Below are 21,083 nucleotides of genomic sequence, written 5' to 3' on the forward strand. Positions count from 1 at the left end.
GGGTTGGGGCGGGGGGCTGTGGGGTTGCGGGGGGTGGGGTGGGGGAAGGTCCCCCTACCTAACCCAGTCCGCCCGGTTTCCGATCCGAAATTCCCCGACCCCCTGGTTCGCCCCCCCCGGCCCTCCTGCCGGGAAGCCTCCAGGTTGCGCCTGGGTCTTTGCAGAAACTGGGGTGCAGGGGTGGAGGCGGGAGCTTTAGAAGTGCGGGCCATGCCCCGCTTCACCACGCTGTCTCCTTCTCTCTGTCTCGTGTGTCCCGCTGTGTGTCCCGCTGTGTGTGCCTGCGTGTACTGTGTGTGCGCGCTCGCGCTGCGGCGGCCCTAGGCGGGAGCGCACGCAGTCCTGGCCCCGCGAGGGGGTGAGTGGCGGCCCAGGCCGGCAGGGCGGACCCCCGCAGGACGGACCCCCGCAGGGCGGACCCCCGCAGGACGGCGGCCCCGGCCCCGGCCCCGGCCCCGGCCCCGGCCCCGGCGCTATGTCCCCGAGGCCCGGCCAGGAGAAGCGGCCACCGTCCCAGGGGCCCGCGCTCGGCGCGACCGACGAGGGGCGCGCTGAGGGTCCCTCGTGGCTGTGAAGCTTTTCACGGGTCCTTGCTCGGCGGCGGGGCCATGGCGGGGGCCGAGCCCGTCCCCCACCCGGCCCGGAACGCCCCGGGACCCCGAAGCCCGGGAACTTGCCCCCACGCCGTCCCCGAGGCGGTGGTCCTCGCTGCGCCCCGGTGAGGCCACCAGCCGCCAGGGAGCACCGCGCCCGGGCCCGTCGCCGTCGCCGCCCCCGCCCCCGCCCCCCGAGGGCCTGGTCCCGCCCATGAGGCCGGCTGGACCCGGCGCGGACTAGCCGCCCGCCCGCCCCGGTCATGGAGCCGGAACCCGGGCGCCAGAGCACCGAAGCCGCCGCGTCCGAGCCACGTCCCCGACAGCGGCTTCCCCGGGGCGGGGAGGAGGCCCCGGCCAGCGCCTCGCCCTCGGCCCTGCCCCAGGGCAGCCCAGCCCCCTCCCCAGGACACCCACTCCACAACCCTCCGCCCCCGGGGCCCTTCCCCGGGCCCTCCCCGCTGCCCCGGGAGGGGTCACAGGAGCAGCCCGGCCCCCCGGCCCCGCTGCCGCCGGGCCCCGCGTTCATGGCTCCCGGCGCCCCGGCGGGGCCGGCCTGGCCGCCGGTGGACGCGGCGAGGCCGGAGGGTTCGGGCTCCTTTCCGCACGGCCAGCTGCTCCCTGCCCGCCCGCCGCAACTCCTGCCCGCCGGGGACCCGCCAGCCCTGGCGAAGGCCTTCGCGCCCCGCCCGGCGCAGGCCGGCCCCCGGGCTCCCGAGGACGGGCCCCGCAGGGAGAAGAAGCCCCCGAAGCCCGGCAAATACATCTGCCAGTACTGCAGCCGGCCGTGCGCCAAGCCCAGCGTCCTGCAGAAGCACATCCGCTCGCACACCGGGGAGCGGCCCTACCCCTGCGGCCCCTGCGGCTTCTCCTTCAAGACCAAGAGCAACCTCTACAAGCACCGCAAGTCCCACGCCCACCGGATCAAGGCGGGGCTGGCCGCGGGCGCCGGGATGCACCCGCTGGACTTGGAGGCGGAGCGGGCCGGCGGGGAGGACCTGGAGGAGCCCACGGAGGGCGAGAGCAGCGACTCGGAGGAGGAGGCGGCGGGGCCGGCCGACCCACCGTCGCGGCCCGGACCCCGCTTCCCGCCCGCCGGTCTGCGCGGCGGCCCCCAGGCCCCCGCCAGCGAGCCCCAGCCCCCCGAGGGCGGCGCCCCGGGCGGGGAGGCCCCCGCCGAGGCCCCGCCGGCGGCCCCCAAGCCCGAGGACAGCCACTCGATCAAGCAGAAGCTGGCGCTGCGCCTGAGCGAGCGCAAGAAGGCCGTGGACGAGCAGGTGGTGTTCCTGAGCCCCGGCAGCAAGGGCAGCACGGAGTCGGGCTACTTCTCCCGCTCCGAGAGCGCCGAGCAGCCGCAGCCGCCGCAGCTCAGCCCGCCCAGCGCCAGCGCCAAGTCCTACGCCGAGATCATCTTCGGCAAGTGCGGGCGCATGGGCCAGCGCGGGGCGGCCGGGCTGGCGGGGGGCCCGGCGCCCGCCTTCGGCCCCCTCTCCGCCTCGGCCTCCGGGGCCGCCGCCGACAAGCCGGGCCTGGGGCCGCTGCCGCCGCCGCTGTCCGTGCCGCGGACCCAGGTGATCGAGCACATCACCAAGCTCATTACCATCAACGAGGCGGTGGTGGACACCAGCGCCATCGACAGCGTCAAGCCCCGGCGCAGCTCGCTGTCCCGGCGCGGCAGCCTGGAGGCCCCGAAGCCCGGCGCCCTCCGGGCCGCCCCGAAGCACGAGCCGCTCCCGCCGCTGCCCCCGCACGGCCCCCCCGAGGCCGCCCCGCTCCTCCGCAGCCACTCGCTCCCCTCGGCCGGCTGCCCCCGCAGCGCCCCGCACGCCTTCCGCGGCAGCTACTCCTTCGACGACCGCGTCGCGGCCTCCAGCGCCCCGCGCCGCGGCTCCTTCTCCCACCCGCGCACGCTCAAGCGCCAGCCCGCCTTCGAGCTGCCCCCGGGCGGGGAGTCGGGCCCGGAGGAAGCGGGCGGCGGCGGAGGCCCGGGGAGCATTGCCGGCGGAGGCCCGGGGAGCACGGCCGGCGGAGGCCCGGGGAGCACGGCCGGCGGAGGCCCGGGGAGCACGGCCGGCGGAGGCCCGGGGAGCGGCGGCGGCGGCGAGCCCGGGGGCGACGGCGAGCCGGGGGGCGACGGCGGCGGGCCGGTCGGAGGCGAGGGAGCCCGCCGAAGCCGCAGGGGAGGCCGCGCGCGGGGGCTGCCCCACCAGTGCCACGTCTGCGGCGCCCGCTACAAGAAGAAGGACAACTTCAAGGCCCACAAGAAATACTACTGCCCGGAGCTGCCGCCGCCCCGGCCGCCCGCCGCCCCCGGCTTCCCGGACCCCGACGGCCGGTCCTCGGGGGCACCGCCGAGGCCGGGCGCCGCCCCGGAGCTCGTCCCCCTGCGGAAGCGCCGCAAGGAGAAGAGCCTGGGGGACGAAGAGGACCCCCCCGGCTCGCCCCGCTTCCACCTGGCCCAGCCTCATCCCGCCGGGACCGGGCCCAGCAGCGCCTTCGCCCGGCCCGCGCCCTCCGCCTCGGCCCCCGCGCCCACCGCCTCGGCCCCCGCGCCCACCGCCTCGGTCCCCGCCCCCGCTCCGGCCCCCAGCCCGGCCCGCGCCACCCCCAGGGCCCCGGTCGAGCCCGGGCCGCCGGAGCCCGGCCGGGACCGCCGCCCCGCGGCCAAAGAGATCTCGGTCATCCAGCACACCCGCTCCTTCGAGAAGGCCGAGGCGCCCGAGCGGCCGGCCGCAGGGGAGGGCGCCGAGCGGCCGGCCGCCAGCCTCGGCCCGCAGCCCCGGCTGGTCCGGCAGCCGCACATCCAGGTCCCCGAGATCCTGGTGACCGAAGAGGAGCCCGAGCGGCCGGCGCGGGCGCCCGAGCCCCCGCCCCCCGCCCCGGACCCCGACCGCCCCGACCGCCCCGACCGCCCGGCCGAGGAGTTCCAGTGGCCCCAGAGGAGCCAGACGCTGGCGCAGCTGCCCGCCGAGAAGCTGCCGCCCAAGAAGAAACGCCTGCGCCTGGCCGAGATGGCTCAGTCCTCGGGCGAGTCCAGCTTCGAGTCCGGCTCCCTGCCGCGCAGCCCCAGTCAGGAGAGCAGCGTGTCGCACGGCTCCAGCCGCTCGGCCTCCTTCGAGCGGGACGAGCCCCCCGAGGGCGCCCCCAAGCCCTTCGGCTCCCACATGCTCACCGTGCCCGGTCCGCAGACCCCGCGGCCCCCGCCCCCCGCCCCTGCGCGGGAGATGCGGCGGTCGGCCTCCGAGCAGACCCCCGACGTGGCCCACTCGTCCCGGGTGGCCGAGGCGCGCAGCAAGTCGTTCGACTACGGGAGTCTGTCGGGGCCGGGGCCGGGGCCGGGGCCGGGGCCGGGGCCGGGGTCGGGGTCGGGGCCGGGGCCGGGGTCGGCGGCGAGGTCGGGCGCAGGGGGCGGGGGCGGCCCGGAGAGGCGCAGGGGCCTCCTGGTGCGGCAGGCCCCCCTGAGCCAGCCGCCCGAGCCCGAGCCCGAAGCCGCCGGACCCCGCGGCCGCCCCGACGCCGAGGACCCTTCGCCGCCGCCCCCGCCGCCCCCGCCGGCCCCGGCCTATGCCGAGCGGCCGCAGGGGCTCTACCCGGCGCCGGCGCCGCCGCCCCCCCTGCGCGACGAGCCCTACCCGCCGCCCCCGGGCCCCCTCTTCTCCTTCCAGCCCCTCGGCCCGCAGCCGGGCCCAGCCGGGAGGGTCTTCTCCGCCCCGGCCGCGCCCGACCTCCTCCCCGCCCCCTACCCACTGGCCCCGCTCGGCCCCTCCCTCTTCCCGCCCCCGCCCCCGCCCCCGCCCCCGCTCCTGCAAGCCGGGCCCCTCCCGCTGCCCCTCGGCCCCCAGCTCCTGCCCCCTCCAGCCGGGGCCGCCTTCCAACCGCCGCCGCCGCCGCCCGCCCCTTACCCGTTCCTGCCCGGGACCGGCGGCCCCGGCTCCTCGCCTTTCCCTCCGGGCTTCTTCTTGCCTCTCCCGGGCCCCTTTACCCTCCGGCTGCCCGGAGACGCCGGCAGCCCACCGCCCCCGCGAAAACCCAGCCCACCCTCCCCGACGGGGGCCGGGACACTGCCCCCCGGGGCCGCAGCCAGCTGGCAGCGCGTCGGAGCCCGGCCTGGCAGCCCCCCGGCGTCGGGACCGGGACCCGGACCGGGGCCGGGGCCGCCGGGTAGACTGATCCGCCCGGGCCTGGCGGGGCCCGTGGCCGTCCCCGTCCGGGTCCAGATCAGCGTGCCGAACTACGGGAGCGTCGTTTACACCACCCTGGCCCAGAGCCGAGCGCCGCGGGCCCCGGGCGGCCCGGGCTCTGGGCTCCGGCTCCGACTCCCGGGGGCCGGCCTCGTCCCGGCCGGCGGCGGGGCCCTGCCGGGGAGGGCGGCCGGCCCCGGGCTGGATCCGGTGCCGGTCTCGTTCCTGCGGGTGCCCGAGCGGATAGGCCCCGCCACGCAGCCGCCGGCAACCGCCCTGGGTCCGGAGACCGGTCCGCCCCCCGCGGGGGGCAGCAAGCGCCTGCTGTCGCCGGCCGGCAGCCTGGAGCTGGACCTGGAGCTGGACGCCGAGGCCCGGCAGCAGAAGCGGGTGAAGGAGGAGGGCGCCGGGCCCGAGGTCGGGGTCGGGGCCGAGGCGATGCTGGGGCCTCCCGAGCCGGGCGTCAGCGACCTCGGGGCGCGACCGGGAACGTCCGGTTTGGAGGAGGGCCGGGACCCGAGCCGAGGGGCCTCCGACCGGCCCCCCCGCCCGCCCCTTCCCCCGCCCGCCCCGGCCGACCCCGGGAGTGAGGCGCCGCTCCACCCAGAAGAGCCTTCGGAGCCGGCCGAGCCCCCGCGGCCCAGCCCGGCCGGCTCCCTGCCCCCGGCCGGCTCCCTGCCCCCGCCGGCCCCGCCGGCCCCGGCCCCCGACCCCGGCTCGCCGCCCCCCGCTCCCGGCCCTTCGGGTCCCGGCGCCGAGGAAAGGACTTGGCCCCCGGGGCTGCACACCGCCACGAGCGTCTGCTGGTGCTACCTGGACCGGGCTCTGCCGAGCCCCTCTCCGCAGGCCGCCCGGCGGGCCTCGCTCTCTGCCGCCTGGTGCATCGGCCTGTACAGCCCCAACCTGCCCGGGGTGCCCACCAGGACGGCTCTGGCCCTCCTGCGCTCCCGCCAGATGCGGACCCGGGAGCTCTACACCACCGCCAACACACCCCAGGGAGAGGCCCCTCTGCGCGTCCCGGACAGCTCCCCGACACCCAAGGTGACCGAGGTGAGTCTCCTCTCCGCTTTCCCCCAACGCCTCCCTCACCACCCTCGGGGCCGCGTTTACTGGCCTAGCTGCAGCCCTGACCCCAGTCGGGGCCCCAGCCCATTCCCGGGTGGACGGTTCGGCGATCGTCCGCCCTCTCTCCCTCCTATCTTCCCTCCGCTCCCTGGTCTGCGGACTAATCAGTCACTCACTCAACGGAGGGTATTTATTGAGAACTTACTGTATGCGGAGCACCCTATTAAGTGCTTGGTAGAGTACTGTACCGCACAGCAGAGTGGGGAGATGTGTTCCCTACCCACCTAAACCCTACGGTTTAGAGTGGGAGACGTATTAAAGTCAACTATCGGGCATCTATGCTGTGGGGTCGAGGGAGGGGGGGAAATATCAAGAGATGTCAAGCGATTACAGATCCACCCGCCTAGGCGACACGGAAGGGAGAGGGAGCAGGAAATATGAGGGCTTAGGTGGGGAAAGCCTCACTCAATCATTCGGCCGATGATACTTATTGAGCGCTTACTATGTGCAGAGCACCGTAGTAGGCGCTGGGGAGAGTGCAGTCCAACCGAGTCGGCAGACACGTTCCCTGCCCACAAGGAGCTTGCGGTCTAGAGAGGAGGGCAGACACGAATAGAAATCAATAATTTATAATACTTGAGTGCCGTGGGGTTGAGGGTGGGGAGAATATCACATGCCCGTAGGTCACAGATCCAAGTGCATTTACGACACAGATGGGAGAGGGAGCCGATCTTGGAGGAGATGCGATGGTGGTAAGGTTTTGAAGGTGGGGAGAATGATCGTCCATCAGAGATAATAATAATAATTATGGACCTTGTTAAGCGCTGACTATGTGCCAAGCTCTATTCTGAGCCCTGGGGTGGATACGAGCCTATCAGGTTGCACACAGTCTCTGCCTGACATGGGGCTCACAGTCTCAATCCCCATTTTACAGATGAGGTAGCTGAGGCACAGAGAAGTGAAGTGACTTGCCATGGTCACACAGCAGACAAGTGGCGGAGCCAGGATTAGAACCCACTACCTTCTGACTCCCAGGCCCATGCTCTAGCCACTACGCCATGCTGCTTCTCTATGGAGAAATGGAGGGGGAGGGAGTTCCAGGCCAGGAGGAGCCCGCGGGCAAGGGGTCAACGGCGGGATAGATGAGCTCAAGGTACAGTGAGTAGTCAATCATGATCGGCTTTCAGCCAGAGGGATCTCCTTCTGGCTGCTCACCCAACTTCTCGGTTCCCAGTCTCTCCTGTGGTTTCCCCACCCCACAGACAGACTAGTTTCGGTCTGGCCACTTGTCATACAGAAGGGCAGCCTAAAAATAACTGTGGTGTTTGTGTTATATGTCAAACACTGTGCTGAGCGCTGGGGTAGATCCCATGCTATCGGATCAGTTACGCCTTCTGTCCCAGATGGGATTCACAGTTCAAGGGGGTGGGGTCGGGGGGAAGAACAAGTATTTAGTATCTCTCTTACAGATGAGGGAACCGAGGCCTTGCCCAAGGTCACTGAGTTGGCAAATGGCAGAGCCAGGATTCGAACCCAGATGTCCTGATTTCCAGGCCTGTGCTCTTTCCACTAGGTCATGCTGCTGCTCAGCTGGGCCTGGGGTCCTCTCGCCACAGTCAAGGAAGACCCATATTCTTAACCTGGCCCTGACCCCACTAACCTGTTCACCTCACCCATTTTGCCTTCTCCAACCCACTCTGACCCCTGTCCCTCTCCATCCCTGATGTTGATCCCAGCCTCCACCTCACACCCTTGACGTGGCTGGGCTCGGAGGCCGGTTGGATAGAGGGCATCGTGTGATCATTTGTCTCAGCCTACCGCGTCCCCTCCCCCTGCCCCATTCCCATCACAACTGAACCCCAAACACACAGCCCCGGCTTGCCTGCGAGTCCCATACTCTGGGTGCCGGCCAGTGGTTCTCCCTGGGTGGGACCGTAGCCCCAGTGTGGGGCTGGGAGAGTGTCCCATATGAGGGTCATAGACAGCATAATCCCCTGGGTCTCATGCCCAGGCCCTGGAAGAGGGGACGATTTTTCCTTCAAGGACCTGGGTCCCACGGAGTGGAACAGTTCCTTCCTGGGCTCCCAGAGTTCCATCTCCTGGCTCACCCCTGCCTTGAATGCTCCTCCTCCTCCCCCCTTCCCCCTGGCTTTCGCCCCCCCCCCCGCCCCCTTGATGCTCTGGCTTCCTGGCCTCTACCTTAGTCATGGTGGCTCCGCTCTCCCCGGGTAGGTGCACCTGCCATCCGGTGGGCCCCGGCAAGGCGGGGTCACAGAGGAGGAAGAGGAGGAAGAGGAGAAGAGGGGGAAGGCGGAGGTCACCGTCGCGTCTGTCACCACGAGGGGTGACCCCGTGAGGATCAAGATCTTCGAAGGAGGGTGAGTGTCTCTGCCTGTCGCCCACCTTGGCCGGCCACGGTGGCCCAGGGCAGCTAGGGGAGGTGCCGGTGAGGCCCGGCGCCCCGGCGGCCATGGCGGAGGGTTCAGTAAGGCTTAGTGGAAACGGCATGGGCCGGAGAGTGAGAGGAGCTGGGTTCTAATCCTGACTCCGCCACTTACCTGATGTGTGACCTTGGGCAAGTCACTAAACTTCTCTGGCCCTCAGTTCCCTCATCTGCATAATGGAGATTCAACACCTCTTCTCCCTCCTTCTTCAGCTGTGAGCCCCATGTGGGATATGATTATCTCGAATCTTCCCCAGCGCTTGGTACAGTGATTGGTATATAGTAAGTACTCGGCGAATACCTCGATGATTATTTTTTACAAATTATTGTTATTACTCCACCACAGATGGAAAGATACTCCTGACCCTGGCTTCCTGAAGGGGCCAGAGGTCAATCAGTCCGTAGTATATAGTGAGCGTCCTCGGTGTGCAGAGTACTGGACTGAGCGCTTGAGTGAGTACAACAGAGTCAGTAGGCCCAATTCTGGCCCTCAAAGAATTTAGTGTCCAGCGAGGGAGATGGACATTGAAATCGATTACAGTCAGGAGAAAAAAGAAAAAGTGGTAGGTATGAGAGTCGGTGTGTAAGGAGGTCAGACAGAAGCGCTTTGGGAGATTCTCAGCATTCAAAGGCTTAGGGGGCACACTGGTGCTGAATGGGCAGCCTGGGCCAGTCTGGGGGGAGATTGGAGTGTCCATTTTTGATTCCACTGGGGTGGGGAGCCTCCTTTCCCAGCAGGCTCTGTTCTTGGCATGGAAGCTTGTTCTGCGCTGAGACAGGCTCAGCCGGGCCCTGCCAAGACCAGGTTTTCTTGGGCCTGCCAGCCCGGTCCTCAGCAGGGGGTAAACACGTCGGCCCGGAGGGCACCAGGCCGCCGAGACCGGGTTAGCCGTCGCTCCTAGGGTTCCTGGCCTCCCACAGCAGGCGCTCAGCAGCCCCTGCTGCAGGAGAGGGGGATCGTCCACTGGAACCAAATTAGTCAGCCAGTCGGTGGGTGGACACCTATTGAGCACCTACTGCCCATGAAGCACTCTACTAAAGGCTGGAGAGAATACACATGGTCCCTGCCCTCCAGGCGCTCCCATTCTACTTGTGGAGATAGGCAGAAACCAAAGTTTTCTAAAAATGTAGGGAGCATGATGGGGTTCGTGGCTAAACCAGTAGTAGTGGTAGGAGAAGTAGAAGTAGAGGTGGTGGTGGTGGTATTTATTTTGCACTTATTGTGTACAGAATAGTGTGGTGAGCCGTAGGAAAAATACATAAATGAGTTGGACCCGGTCCCTCGCCCTCCAGGGGCTCACGTTCTGAAAATAAGCCGGGGAAGGGTTTGGCGACAGACACTCTAGAAAAGGTGAAATGATATGAATTCAAAACACCATCAAAGATGACATAGCGCTGAGTCCAACAGGTTTGGTAGGTGTCAAGTTTGTGGCACAACTGTGTGGGATAAGTGGCCGAATTCAGAATCGGATGTAAACGGACGAACACGCCGGCCACCAAAAATGGGGACCAAAGATCAGCTGTGGCGGCCCCAACGACACACCGGAGTTTGCCGGGGCCGGCGGAGGGGCCGGCCGGAGGGTCGGGACCTGGCTTGGCCCTGGTGGTTTCTCTCACCGACCCCCACCGTGGACCCCTGCCCCGCTGCGCCGGCAGGCCTCTGTGGTCTCGGGCTTCCTCCCGTGCAGCGGGTCACAGATCGGGAGCTGGCCCGGATCAGGCTCCGACCATCCCTCTGAGTCTGGACATATGACCGGTCTCTCCGGGGGCTGCCCGTGGCGTGTGTGTGGGGAGGAGGGGGGCGGGGGTGGTGGTGGTGCGTGCAGTTCTGATCCGGTAGAATGGAGGCGTGGGCCCACTGCCAACTGCAGAGGTGCCTTCCCCTGCTCCTGCCGTGCACGTGAGGGCATTACATTACGCTGCTCTCAGACCACACTGTGGGTACATCGCGTCCCGTGATGGTGTCATCCGTGACATTTTGCCCCAGACCCTGCCCCTTGTCCCATCTCGGCGTCCTCCTCCCGGCTACCGCGCTCTCCCGGCTCCGCCTCTGGCACGCGTCCTGGAGAGCGTAGAGCGTCTGCAGGCCAAAAGCTCTGGGGTGTCCCGAGCCCCCCGCCCCCGGTCCCCCGGCCCCCCGGTCCCCCGGCCCCCCGGCCCCCCGGCCCCCTTCCTCCTGGCTTTCTCGGGCGGCTGCGGTACGCCAGTTGTCCGCTAGGCGGCGTCGCTATTCGCAGTCCCGAGGAGCGGGCGGGCATGAGGTCGGACGGCAGGGGGCGCTTTGGGCCCCGCCCGGCCCCGCCGCGCGCCTGGCTCCGGTTTGTGCCCCCAGGCAGCGGGCCCGGGGAATTTCTCCGCATTTTAAGGGTTTGGCAGTTTCTCCCGCACGCTGTCTTTACCGCGCCTGTCCCCCACCCCCCACCCCCACCCCGCCGAAATAGTCTGAGGGAAACGTGTCAGCCTATCTGCCGCGGTCGGTGGGCAGAGAGCCCGTGGGCTTTGGGTTTGAGTGTGAGCAGTGTCGGGGGTCCGGCCTTCTCGGCTTTCACCCCTACCCCTGAAACCAGCCGCCTGCGTCTGCGGGGAGGAGTGGAGATCGGAAATAGGGGCAAAGGGCCGAGCAGAACATAGCAGAACACCACCGTCCAGAACATAGGTGAACCCACGGTCCGATCCATCACCGACCCCCCGCCGTCCGACCTATCATCAACCTCTCTTCCCGGTCCATCGCCGACCCCTCTGTCCCGTCTGTCGCTGAGCCCTCGGTCTGGTCCGCCGCCGACCCCTCTGCCCTGTCAATTGCTGACCTCGCGTCTGGTCTATCGTCATCCTCCCGTCCGGTCCGTCATCGACCTCCCCGACTAATCGCTCGAGAATCTCACTATCTGGTTCATTGCGCCGTTTCCCATCCTGGGGGGCGCCCGGGAAGCAGCAGGTCACAGCTGGGGTTACACACCCACGCCCCTAGGTAAGCCTCACCGGCAGTGGCGTCTTCGAACAATGAAGGAGAGCTCTGTCTATGCAGCCCGACCCTAAGTGTGCATACTTACGTGAAGGGGTTGGAATTTTGAGCGTTTAGAATGGCACCTAATTTTAGGAGTGATCATTGGGCTTTATTATCTTTTAATATGGGATATTGGACTTCCAGCTGGGCTGCAGTTTGCTTGGAATTTCCGCAGCGCCGTGACTGCGTCCCGCTCCGAGAAGGGTTGCAGAGAAGCTGGCGGCCGAGGGACTCACCCCGCGACTACCCTGGGGGTGGCTGGGGAAACGGCGGGACGTGATCTCTGGCTCTGTGGCCTGTCCCAAGCCGGGCAGCACCTTGGTCTGGAGCTGGGCAAGGAGATAAAAGAGTGATTGGCTCGTAAAGAAGGTAGCGATAATCGGCCAAACATTTAGTGTCCAAGCCTCGAGGTACAGGACGGGGAGCTAAGGGGGCCATTGGCGGGTGTCCCTCAGGGAGCAGTCAGTCACCCGCTGACCCAGCCTGGCTCTGGGAGGGAAAATATGGGCCAAATGCTGCCCGGGAATCTCTCGGAGAGTTTGGCACTGCTCGAGAGAGGATGTCGGGGTGTGGAGTGGATTGGAGCGGGTGGTCCCGGGGGCCAAAAGTATCCGGGAAGGGCTAGAGCTGGCCTGGGGAAGAGAGTATGAAACGGACCCCCGCCCCCCAGGAGCGTGAAGAGGGAGAGGCACCGAGGCACCAAGCTGCCCTGGGAAGGAGGGCCCCGGGATTGCATGGGGCAGGCATCGTGAGTTCTGTTTAGGATCTGTCGAGTTCCTTGCAACGGATCCCCAGAGGCTGCACCTCCAGACCCCTCCAGTCGGCCATCGTTCTCGGCCCACAACCTGTTCAGCCACATAGAAACAAGGCAGGTCAACTTCACTGAGGGGTGGGCCCCAGAAGATGGATATTGTCCGCCACCTGGAAAAACAGCTGTGTGAGGGTGGGTGTTTGCCAGTTGGTGGGTAGACATACGTGGGCCCCAAACCTGGGGCCGGGCCTAAGGTATAGGAGCCTCTCTGGGGATCTGGGCCAAGAACTAGGGGTGGGGATGGACTGCTGTTTGTTTACTGGGCGGGGGAAGGCAAGAAGCACAGCAAAGTGGTCACGATCTATCAATCAATGATTTATTGAGCACTTACTGTGTGCAGAGCCCCATGCTAAGCGCTTGGGACAGTACAATGCAACAGAATTGGTAGATGTGATTCCTACCTACAAGGAGTTCATAATTTATAGGGAAAGACAGATATGAAAGTACATTAGGAATAGGGCAAAGAGTAGAGGAACCCATAGGCCTGTTTGCCCCCAACCGCCAGTCTCCAGCCCAACACCCCCCACCCCGCACCATCTAGCTCCCAAATGCTTCCCCCAGACACTAGCTCCCAATCAATCACTCAATCGGTTGTCTTTATTGAGTGCTTACTACGTGCAGAGTATTGTACTAAGCGCTTGGGAGAGTACAACAGAATTAGCATCTCACCCTTCTTCAGCCACCAGCTCCCAACCCCTCCCCACAGACACCAGCTTCCCGCCCCTCCCCCCCCAGCTTCCAACCCCTGTGCCCCAGATGCCAGTCTCTATCCCTACCCACCTAAACCCATCTCCAGAGGTGGAAGTAGATGATGGGATTGGTGATGAGGGAGTGGTGACTCTGTAGGCATGTGGAAGGTGTGAGCCAGCCCTCCATGGCCCCCACACCTCATCTGACTCCCAAGCCCCATCACAGTCTCTTGGGAACAGCCCGGACACAGGAACCTGGTCCGTGGTTGTTCTCTGATCTGCACGTCATTGCAGGGTTGGCAGGAAGGCGTGTGGCGGGAAGACTAATGGTGCCCAAAGAGGCCATGGCAGAGCTGGGGGTTGGGGGGAGCCATACAGTGCTAGGGAGATAGTATCTGTGGTGTGGTGCTGGGGAGAGTGGTGGTGTGGGGGAGGGGGGCCGAAGTGGAGGAGACTGTAGAAGCGGGGAGTGGTGGCACCGAAGGGACCGTGGGGTGCCGAGGGGGCTGTTTGATCTGGGGGGCCAGATGGAGAAGGTCCGGGACCCCAGAACATCTAAGTCTGGGCCCTCTGTGCTACCCCGTTGCCGCCCTTCTGCCAGACCTTTCCCAGCTTCACTCTCATAGCTGGGCCCAACAGACCCCCACCATTCTCACAGGTGGACTCAGAGGCTCTGACCTCCACCGCCCCCGCAGCTGGCGATCCTAGGGATTATTCCACCAGCTCCACAGTTGGACCCAGTGGCACCAGCCCCATCACCTCCACAGCTGGCATTCCCAGGGACCAGCCCGAATGCCCCCCAAGTGGAGAGTTTAATGTTTTCTTCTCCCCCACAGGGGCTTGGGGGCCATTGGCCCCTGTGGGCCCCTGTTGGCAGCATCTCTGGATCTGCAAGTGGTGGCCACCAGCCTGGTGGTCAGGGGGCCTGACGTGCAGAATGAGACTGGGGACGTGGGGGATTCTTGGCAGTGGATCCTTCCTCTCTTTTACCCCGACCACTGTCACTCGTAGGTACAAATCAAACGAGGACTATGTGTACATCCGCGGCCGCGGCCGAGGAAAGTATGTGTGTGAGGAGTGTGGCGTGCGCTGCAAGAAGCCCAGCATGCTGAGGAAACACATCCACAGCCACAGCGACGCCCGGCCCTTTGTCTGCGACCACTGTAACTTTGCCTTTAAAACCAAAGGTAAGAGTCAGTTGGGCAGGCGGAGGGGTCCAGCTCATGGCTCTCCTGGAAGATGCACCTTAACCCCCCGTCCCCCACCTTCTCTACTTCCTCTTCATCTCCTCACTTCCACCTGCTTGTCTCCCTCCTCTCTCAGTGCTGTGACCCCCTCCCTACTCCTCCTTAACATTGGCCCTGGCCCCCACCCTGCCCCTCACCTTCCCCAGTGCCTTATCCACTGCCTCTCCACCAACACCTGTCCCCCATTTCCCCCAACACTCTGACCCTTTCTCCCAACTCTCCATCCCCTTTCCCCACAACATCCACAATGCTCCATTCCCTTCAACCCAAACACCCAGCCCCCTTCCCCCTAATGCCGTCTCCCTCTTCCTCCACTGCCCTTTCCTTCCACCCCCAACGACCTGTCCTTCTCCCCAGTGTTCTGTCCCCCTCCTCCCCTAATGCTCTGTCCTCTCTTCCCCAGTGCCCCGTCCCTCTCTTCCTCTAACACCCTGCCTACCTTTTCCCCCCAGTTCCCCATCGGCTTCTTCCCCCCACTGCCCTGTCCTCCTCCTCCTCCTCCTCCTCCCTCAGCAATGCACTGTCCCCCTCTTCCCGCAGTGCCTTATCTTCCTCCACCTGCGAGGTCCATTCCCTCTCTGTACTCTGTACCTCATCCTTTCTGTCCATCTCTCTTCCCCCATCCTTACTCCTTGTCACCTCACCCCATCCTTCCAAACCTTGCCTCCCCCATCCTCCTCCCTCTTCTTCTCCCTCCCTCTCCCCCTAGCACCCACCCAAGGATTTCCACGAACCTGTCACATTTTTAAAAAACCAACAGCTTCAGGTCAGTTAGTTCATCAGTGATCTCAGCTGGCCTCAGTGCCATTGCTCTCAGCCAGGGGCTTAGTCCCCCTTGGTCTGGAGCTTAAGGGAGCTTGGCAGGAGACCCCCTTCACAGCCTTTTGCTCTTTCTTGGCTTGCCCATCTGTTCCTTGCTGCCTGCTTCTCTCCACCCATCACCATCTGGAACCTCAGACGATTCTCTTTCCTTCCAGAGGAAGTCTCGCTTCTGGAAAAGCACCCCACTAGCAGCCCCATCCTCCCCAGATACAGCATTTTTCCTGTTGGCATGGGCCCTCCCTGTCCAGCCTCAGTACTCTCCATGTCCCCATGCCTACCCACTCTTCCCCCTGCCCCTCTGCTACTTCCCTCAACATCATCCATGGAAGAAGGCACAGGACCTCCACTGGTGGCTATCGTTCTATCAGACCCTCCCTCTGGCTGGGCCAGGAGTTGTGCTCAGAGGGTTTTCCCCTGGTATGGGTGTATGATCCTTCCTGGACAAGGAGCTGGGATGCAAACCCCCCAGCTCTCTTCCACCGGGGCCGACAGACAAAATATCTCGTACTCAGTCTAGTGGTGGAGTCTAATAGGAAATCAAATCGCGACTGCAGTAAGGGCAGGATGGTTGAAGAAGAACTGCTGTCAGAGCAGGATGGTTAGTAAGGTTGGAGCAGTTGGGGCAGGCCAGTGGGACGGGTTGGTCCAGGTGGAAGAGTTGGGGAGGGTTAAGGTTACGATGGAACAGTAGGGGTGGATCAGTCAGGGTGGAAGAGTTGGGGCGGACGGTCGGGGCAGGTGAGTTGGGTGGGTTGATTGGTGTGGATAGTTAGGGCAGATCAGTCATGATGGAACACTCTGGGTGGGCCGGTCGGGGTGGGGTGGTCAGGACAGGATGGTTTGGGTGGAAGGATCAAGATGGAACATTTGGGACCTAAAGCTTGGTGTGGAATCATTAGGACAGGGCTATCGGGGTGGGATGGTCAGGGTTGAACTAGACTGTCAGGGTGGGCCAGGTAGATGGGAATGTTGGAGCTGAATGGTCAGGGTGGGCCGGTCAATTGGGAAGGTTGGAGCGGAACGGTCAAGGTGGTCGGTCAGGGTGGGCCGGTCGATTGGGAAGATTGGAGTAGAACGGTCAGGATGGCCGGTTGGGGCGTGGGGGGGCAGTCATTTGGGAAGGTTGGAGTGGAATGGTCAGGGTGGCTGGCCAGGGTGGGCCGGTTAGATGGGAAGGTTGGAATTGAACGGTTTGGAGGGGACGGACAGGGTGGCCGGTTGAGGTGAGGTGGACAGGGATGGACTGGAGAGTTTGGATGGGCCAGGGCTGTCCAGATGGCACCAATGCCAGGTGGAATGAACAGACTGTCCTTATTCCACCCCTGCAGGACAGCTTCCCCCTCTCCATTAGACCCTGTGCTCTGGAATCAGGCAGGTTTTGCTCTGCCCAAGGCCTGTGCCAGGCTTTGTCCTTGCGCTCTCTCTCTCTCTCTCTCTCTCTCTCTAGTTCAGGTCCTCTACACAGCTCCCCTCTGGTACCACCTCCTCCCTCGGGACAGACATGGCTCTCTGACCCCTAGCTCCTGCAGGCTCATGACTCCACCCCCTCTCCTTGTCAGGTGGGCTGTTCAGTCAGACCCTTCCCCATGGATTTGGCAAACGCTGTGGCTCTGTGACCCATCCTGGGCCTTGCCAAGCAGTGTCACTCCGAGGAGTCCCCTCACCCCTTTCTACCCCAGGGAGCGTGTCACCCTGGGTTCGGTCAGCAGCTGGAGTTGGGCAGTTGACCGTGGTCTGGGGATCCGTTCCAGCCACTGGGGCCATGGTGGTCCACGCCCACTGGGGGCAGAGGACAGATATGAGAGTCGGGCACCATGCACTGCCGGCAGTCCTCCTTGTGAGGGGAGCCCCACAGAGCCAAAGATGAGGGGTCTGCAAGGGGATTCTCCTCCAGCAGAAACATACAGCGGCATCCTGTACACCCTGACCCCAGCCCTAACCTCCACCCTCTTCCAAGCTGTGTTTAGGAAGGGTGGGGGCTGGGGGAAAGGAGAACACTGCCAGAGACTAAAGGGGAGGACAGCGAGGAGACGGTTGTGGGGAGCCCATTGCCATAGAAAAGTGATGAAGGGCAGAGAGGGGAGCAGAGAGGAGGGTTGAGAAGCAACATGGCCTAATGGAAGGAACAAAGGACTGGGAGTCAGGAGGCCTGGGTTCCAATTCTGGATTCTAATTCTGGATCCACCACTCACCTGCTGGGTGCCCTTGGATAAATCACTTCACGTCTCTGTGTCTAAGGTTCTTCATCTGTCAAATGAAGATTACATACCTCTCCTCTCTTCCTGTAAACTGGTGAGATCTGTGAGGGACAGGCTCTGTGACTGATCTGATTATCCTGTGTCTACCCTAGCATTTAGCACAGTGTTTGGCACATAGGAAGCAGTTAACAAATACCACAATAATGATTTTCCCAGCACTTGGTGGCTGAGGCCTCAGATCAACTCCCCGCTGTGGTTGCCCCTTGGGTGAGGTGGGTGGATGGGGGTGGTGGAGATTCTGTTGCTGAATCCTGGAAATAGGGGCCAGGATCTCCTATGTCTTCTAGGCCCTGCCCCCTTCAGTGTGATGATCCCTCTGAATGGGCAGGGCAGGGGGTCAGTCACTCTGGGTGCCCACTGCCCTCATTTCCCGTTCCCCAACATCTGCCCCACCCCCTGAAGAGTCATCCCGGAAGGCCGAGAAGCCACCACGAAAGTCTCCTCCCCTGGGCAGAGGGGCCGAGGGGCTGACCCGCCTGGCCACAAGCTCTTGTCGTCCCCTGGAAACCGCGGTCCTCACGGGTCCGTCCTCTGTCTGTCTTCCTTGCAGGGAATCTGACTAAGCACATGAAGTCCAAGGCTCACGGCAAAAAGTGTCAGGAGCTGGGGGTGTTGGTGGAGCTGGAAGCTGAAGAAGGTACCGTCTGGGGGATGGGGGAGTGGGGGGTATCGATGGACATGGAAACTAAAGAACCTGTGGGGGCAGTGGGGGGTGGTTTTGGTGTCAATCGTATTTATTGAGCACTTACTTAGTGCAGAGCACTTGGAAGAGTACAATATACGTTGCAGGTGCCAGAAGCTGAAGAAGATACCTGCCAGAGGTGCTGGGGGGTGGTGGGGAGGGGCGGCCAAGTTGGGGAGGCTTGGCCCGCTCAGGCTTGGTGGTGGAGCGGCCCAGCCAGCAATTGGCATGGAAGAAGTGGGCAGCGGGTAGCTGGTGGGCACCCAGCAGTGAGTCCCAGGGATTTCTGGTTAAATCCAGGGTGGGATTGAAGTGAACAGGCTTGGGTCAGCCTTGGTGAGACTTTTGACCCTGGTGCAACTGTGAACTTTGACCCTGGTGTGACTTTCTCCCAGGAGCCAGCGAGGACCCACTCCAGGATGCTGAGGGGAGGCCAGGGCTCCAAGTTTCTGATCTGGAGGACTCGGATGTGGAACCGGATGCGGAGGAGGAGGAGGAGGAGGCGGAGGAGGAGGAGGAGGAGGAAGAGGGCGAGGAGGAGGAGGAAGAGGAGGAGGAAGAGGAACCCTCTGCCCTGCTCCCAGAATTGGCCCACTCCCACCCTCCCGCAGGCTCCCCACCAAGGCCCACTCCACCCTGCCAGGCCGTGCTCTCGCCCCGAGGAGGCAGCAGTGAAGCTGCAGCCGCTCACGGGCACCCCGGCGCCCGCAGGCCGGGCCCGACGTCCGAGTCCCCGACCTCGGCCTGCTGCGACTCCACCCCCTGCCACCCAGCGCGGAGGACACCTGACCAGCCGGACCCGCCGGACCGGCCCACGCTCCCTCAGAGACTCGCCACCAAAAATCACCCTTCACCCCGGTGCGAGGCCCAGCCCGGGGAGACATCTGCCGGGTGCCCTTTGCCACGTCTCCAGACGCTTCTCCTGCCCCGAAGCCCCGCGAGCCCGGGGCCCCTGCCCCCGTACCCCCTGCCCCTGCAGGGAGGGCTCTGTCCCCAGCAGCCCCCAGGCCCTGGAGGAGCTGGCTTCCTCGGCCCTGGAGCCACGGTCCGAGCCCCCGGATGTGTCGAGCGATGGTCGGCCCTGCCCTTGCCTACACCCCTACCTCACTGGCACCTCGGTCGGACTCCGGGCACCTGCTGGCTCAGGCCGCCGCCACCGGTGAGTCCCAGGGTTCTCCAGCTCAGCCCCTCCCCCGAGGGGTTTCTGGGGCCGAGTTAGTTTGTAATGAGAAGAGCTCAATGCTTGGAGTGTGGGTGGGGTGGGGGGGGGAGGGGCAGGAGAGGTACAGTTCCTGTCCTCGAGGGGCTGCCTGCCCCGTGAACAGACGGACACACACTCACACAGAGCTGGGGACATGGAAGTGGACCAGAACCCCTACCCTTCAGTCAATCGGTGATATTTACGGAGCACCTGGGAGAGGACAGTAGACTTAGTGGACCCCGTCTCGGCCCCGAAGGAGCTTTCTGGCTAGCGGGGATTGCGGGTAGGGGTTAGGAAGGATACCTACGTGCGTGCTGTGGGGGTGGGGCCGGGGCCGGGGCCGGGGCCGGGGCCGGGGCCGGGGCCGGAGCGTTTAGGGGGTCGGAGTCGCCCCTGCCCTCGACAGAGTCGGGGCTCGACGCAGCGCCCAGTCCTCACTCCACACCTGTCTGTTTCTCTTCTCAGCTTCCAAAGCCCGAGCCCAGGAGCCCCCCCCGGACCCCGGACCCCCCGACCTCTGTCACGCCCGACCCCGCGGCGGCCTTCCACGACCCTCCGGCGGCCCCCCACGACCTCCCGGCCTCCCTCCACGACCTCCCGGCCGCCCTACGCGGGCCCCCGAGCGTCTACAGCCACCTGCCCCGGCACTCCTGGCCGCCCCTTGCTCCGGTCGCCCACGGGCTGCGGGGCCTCCTCCCGCAGGCGCTGAGGACGAGTGGGCGTGCGGAGGACGGAGCCGGCCCCTGCCCCGCGCCCCTCGCCGCCCAGGCCCCCCTCCCGGCCCCCGCGGTGGGCGGGGAAGGGCCCCGTGGCCCCCGCAGCCCCTACCCTCCCGCGCCCCGCACTGTGGCCCCGGCCCCAAGCGGGGCCGCCCCTCCCAGCGAAGCGGGGGACCCTGTGCGGGGCGCGGGGTACCGGGGCCCGGAGGAAACGTGAGCCCCGGTGGGGATCGGACAGACCTTTCCCCTCCCCATAGCCACCCGCGAGTCCGCGCCCGCCTCGTCGCCCCGCGGGGCTCCCACGCGGGCGGCTGCCGTTCCCGGTGCCTTGCTCGCGGGGAGCGGGTCGGGGGGTCGGGGGTCGGGGGGTCGGGTTGCCAAGGTTTTTCTAGTTTTTCGGAGGGAACGGAGAGGGCGGGGGGAGGGAGAGCGTCCCCGCCCCCAAGCAGGACGCTGCACTGAAAACAAACAACCCTTTTTTTTACACTGATTAAACAGCTCACAGGCTCCTCTGTGCCACCTGTCCGTGTGTTCGGCTGTTTCGCTGCCCTGGGGGTCCGGTCAGCTCTGCCCGGCGGGCAGTGGTCCGGGACGCTAGGATTTTGCTCCTACCTCCCGACTTCTTCCACCTCCTACTCCTCAACGCCCTTTCCCTTTCTCCATTCTCAACTCTTTCCCCTTCCTCGCCGTCCCCTTTTCCGCCCTTTGGTTTCTCTGCTCCCGGTCTCCCCTCTCCTCTTCCTCCTCTTCCCGACTTCGCCCTCCCCATGCCCTCCTCCCTTCCTCCCGTCCGGCCCCTTCTCCCCGTCTCCCATCTCTTCCTCCTCTCCTTCTCCCCCTTCCTCTCCTCCCCCTCTGCCACCTACAACCCCCTTCTCCTTCCGTCCTTCCCTGTCTCCTTTCCGCCCCTCATCACCTGGATCTGGGAGGCGTCTGTTCCATTCCTCCCCCGCACCCCTCAGCCGAGTCACAGCCCACCCAGAAGCCGATGGGGAAGGGGCCCGTTCAGGGCCCTGACTTGGTGTCCTCCGCCTGCTAGGGCCCCGAAACCGCTCCAGCGCCGACCAGTCGATCAACCAGTCGCATTGACTGAGCACGTAATTGTGTGCAGAACACTGTGCTAAGCTCTTAGGAGAGTAAACTAGTTAGTATTTACAAGCGTGTGTGTGTGCGCGCTCGTGTGTGTGTCTGTGTGTGCCTGTGAAGACATTAACAAAGCCAGTCGGAGAAAGAAGGAAAAATGAGGTCCATGTGTTAGTGCTAACCTAAGAGCATTTACAAGGTGTGTTCGTAAGTGCCACGGAAAGTTGTGGAGGGGCGCTGAGCGTTGGAGAGACACCAGCGGGGAGATACGCGATGGAGAAAGAA

General features: G+C 65.1%; 1 protein-coding gene across 1 annotated transcript; it reads left to right on the top strand.

Annotated features, from left to right (window-relative positions):
* The first annotated feature begins 856 nt into the window (after positions 1 to 856).
* On the top strand, positions 857 to 19,932 carry HIVEP3 (HIVEP zinc finger 3). Its single transcript, XM_029080310.1, has 8 exons — positions 857 to 4,291; positions 4,436 to 5,360; positions 5,493 to 5,824; positions 8,072 to 8,217; positions 13,798 to 13,973; positions 17,664 to 17,750; positions 18,191 to 18,954; positions 19,462 to 19,932. The coding sequence occupies exons 1-8, from the start codon at positions 857 to 859 to the stop codon at positions 19,930 to 19,932; spliced, it is 6,336 nt and encodes a 2,111-aa protein (XP_028936143.1).
* The last annotated feature ends 1,151 nt before the right edge of the window (positions 19,933 to 21,083 follow it).

This window comes from Ornithorhynchus anatinus, chromosome 16 (genome assembly GCF_004115215.2).
Source record: "Ornithorhynchus anatinus isolate Pmale09 chromosome 16, mOrnAna1.pri.v4, whole genome shotgun sequence".
NCBI classification, from domain to species: domain Eukaryota; kingdom Metazoa; phylum Chordata; class Mammalia; order Monotremata; family Ornithorhynchidae; genus Ornithorhynchus; species Ornithorhynchus anatinus.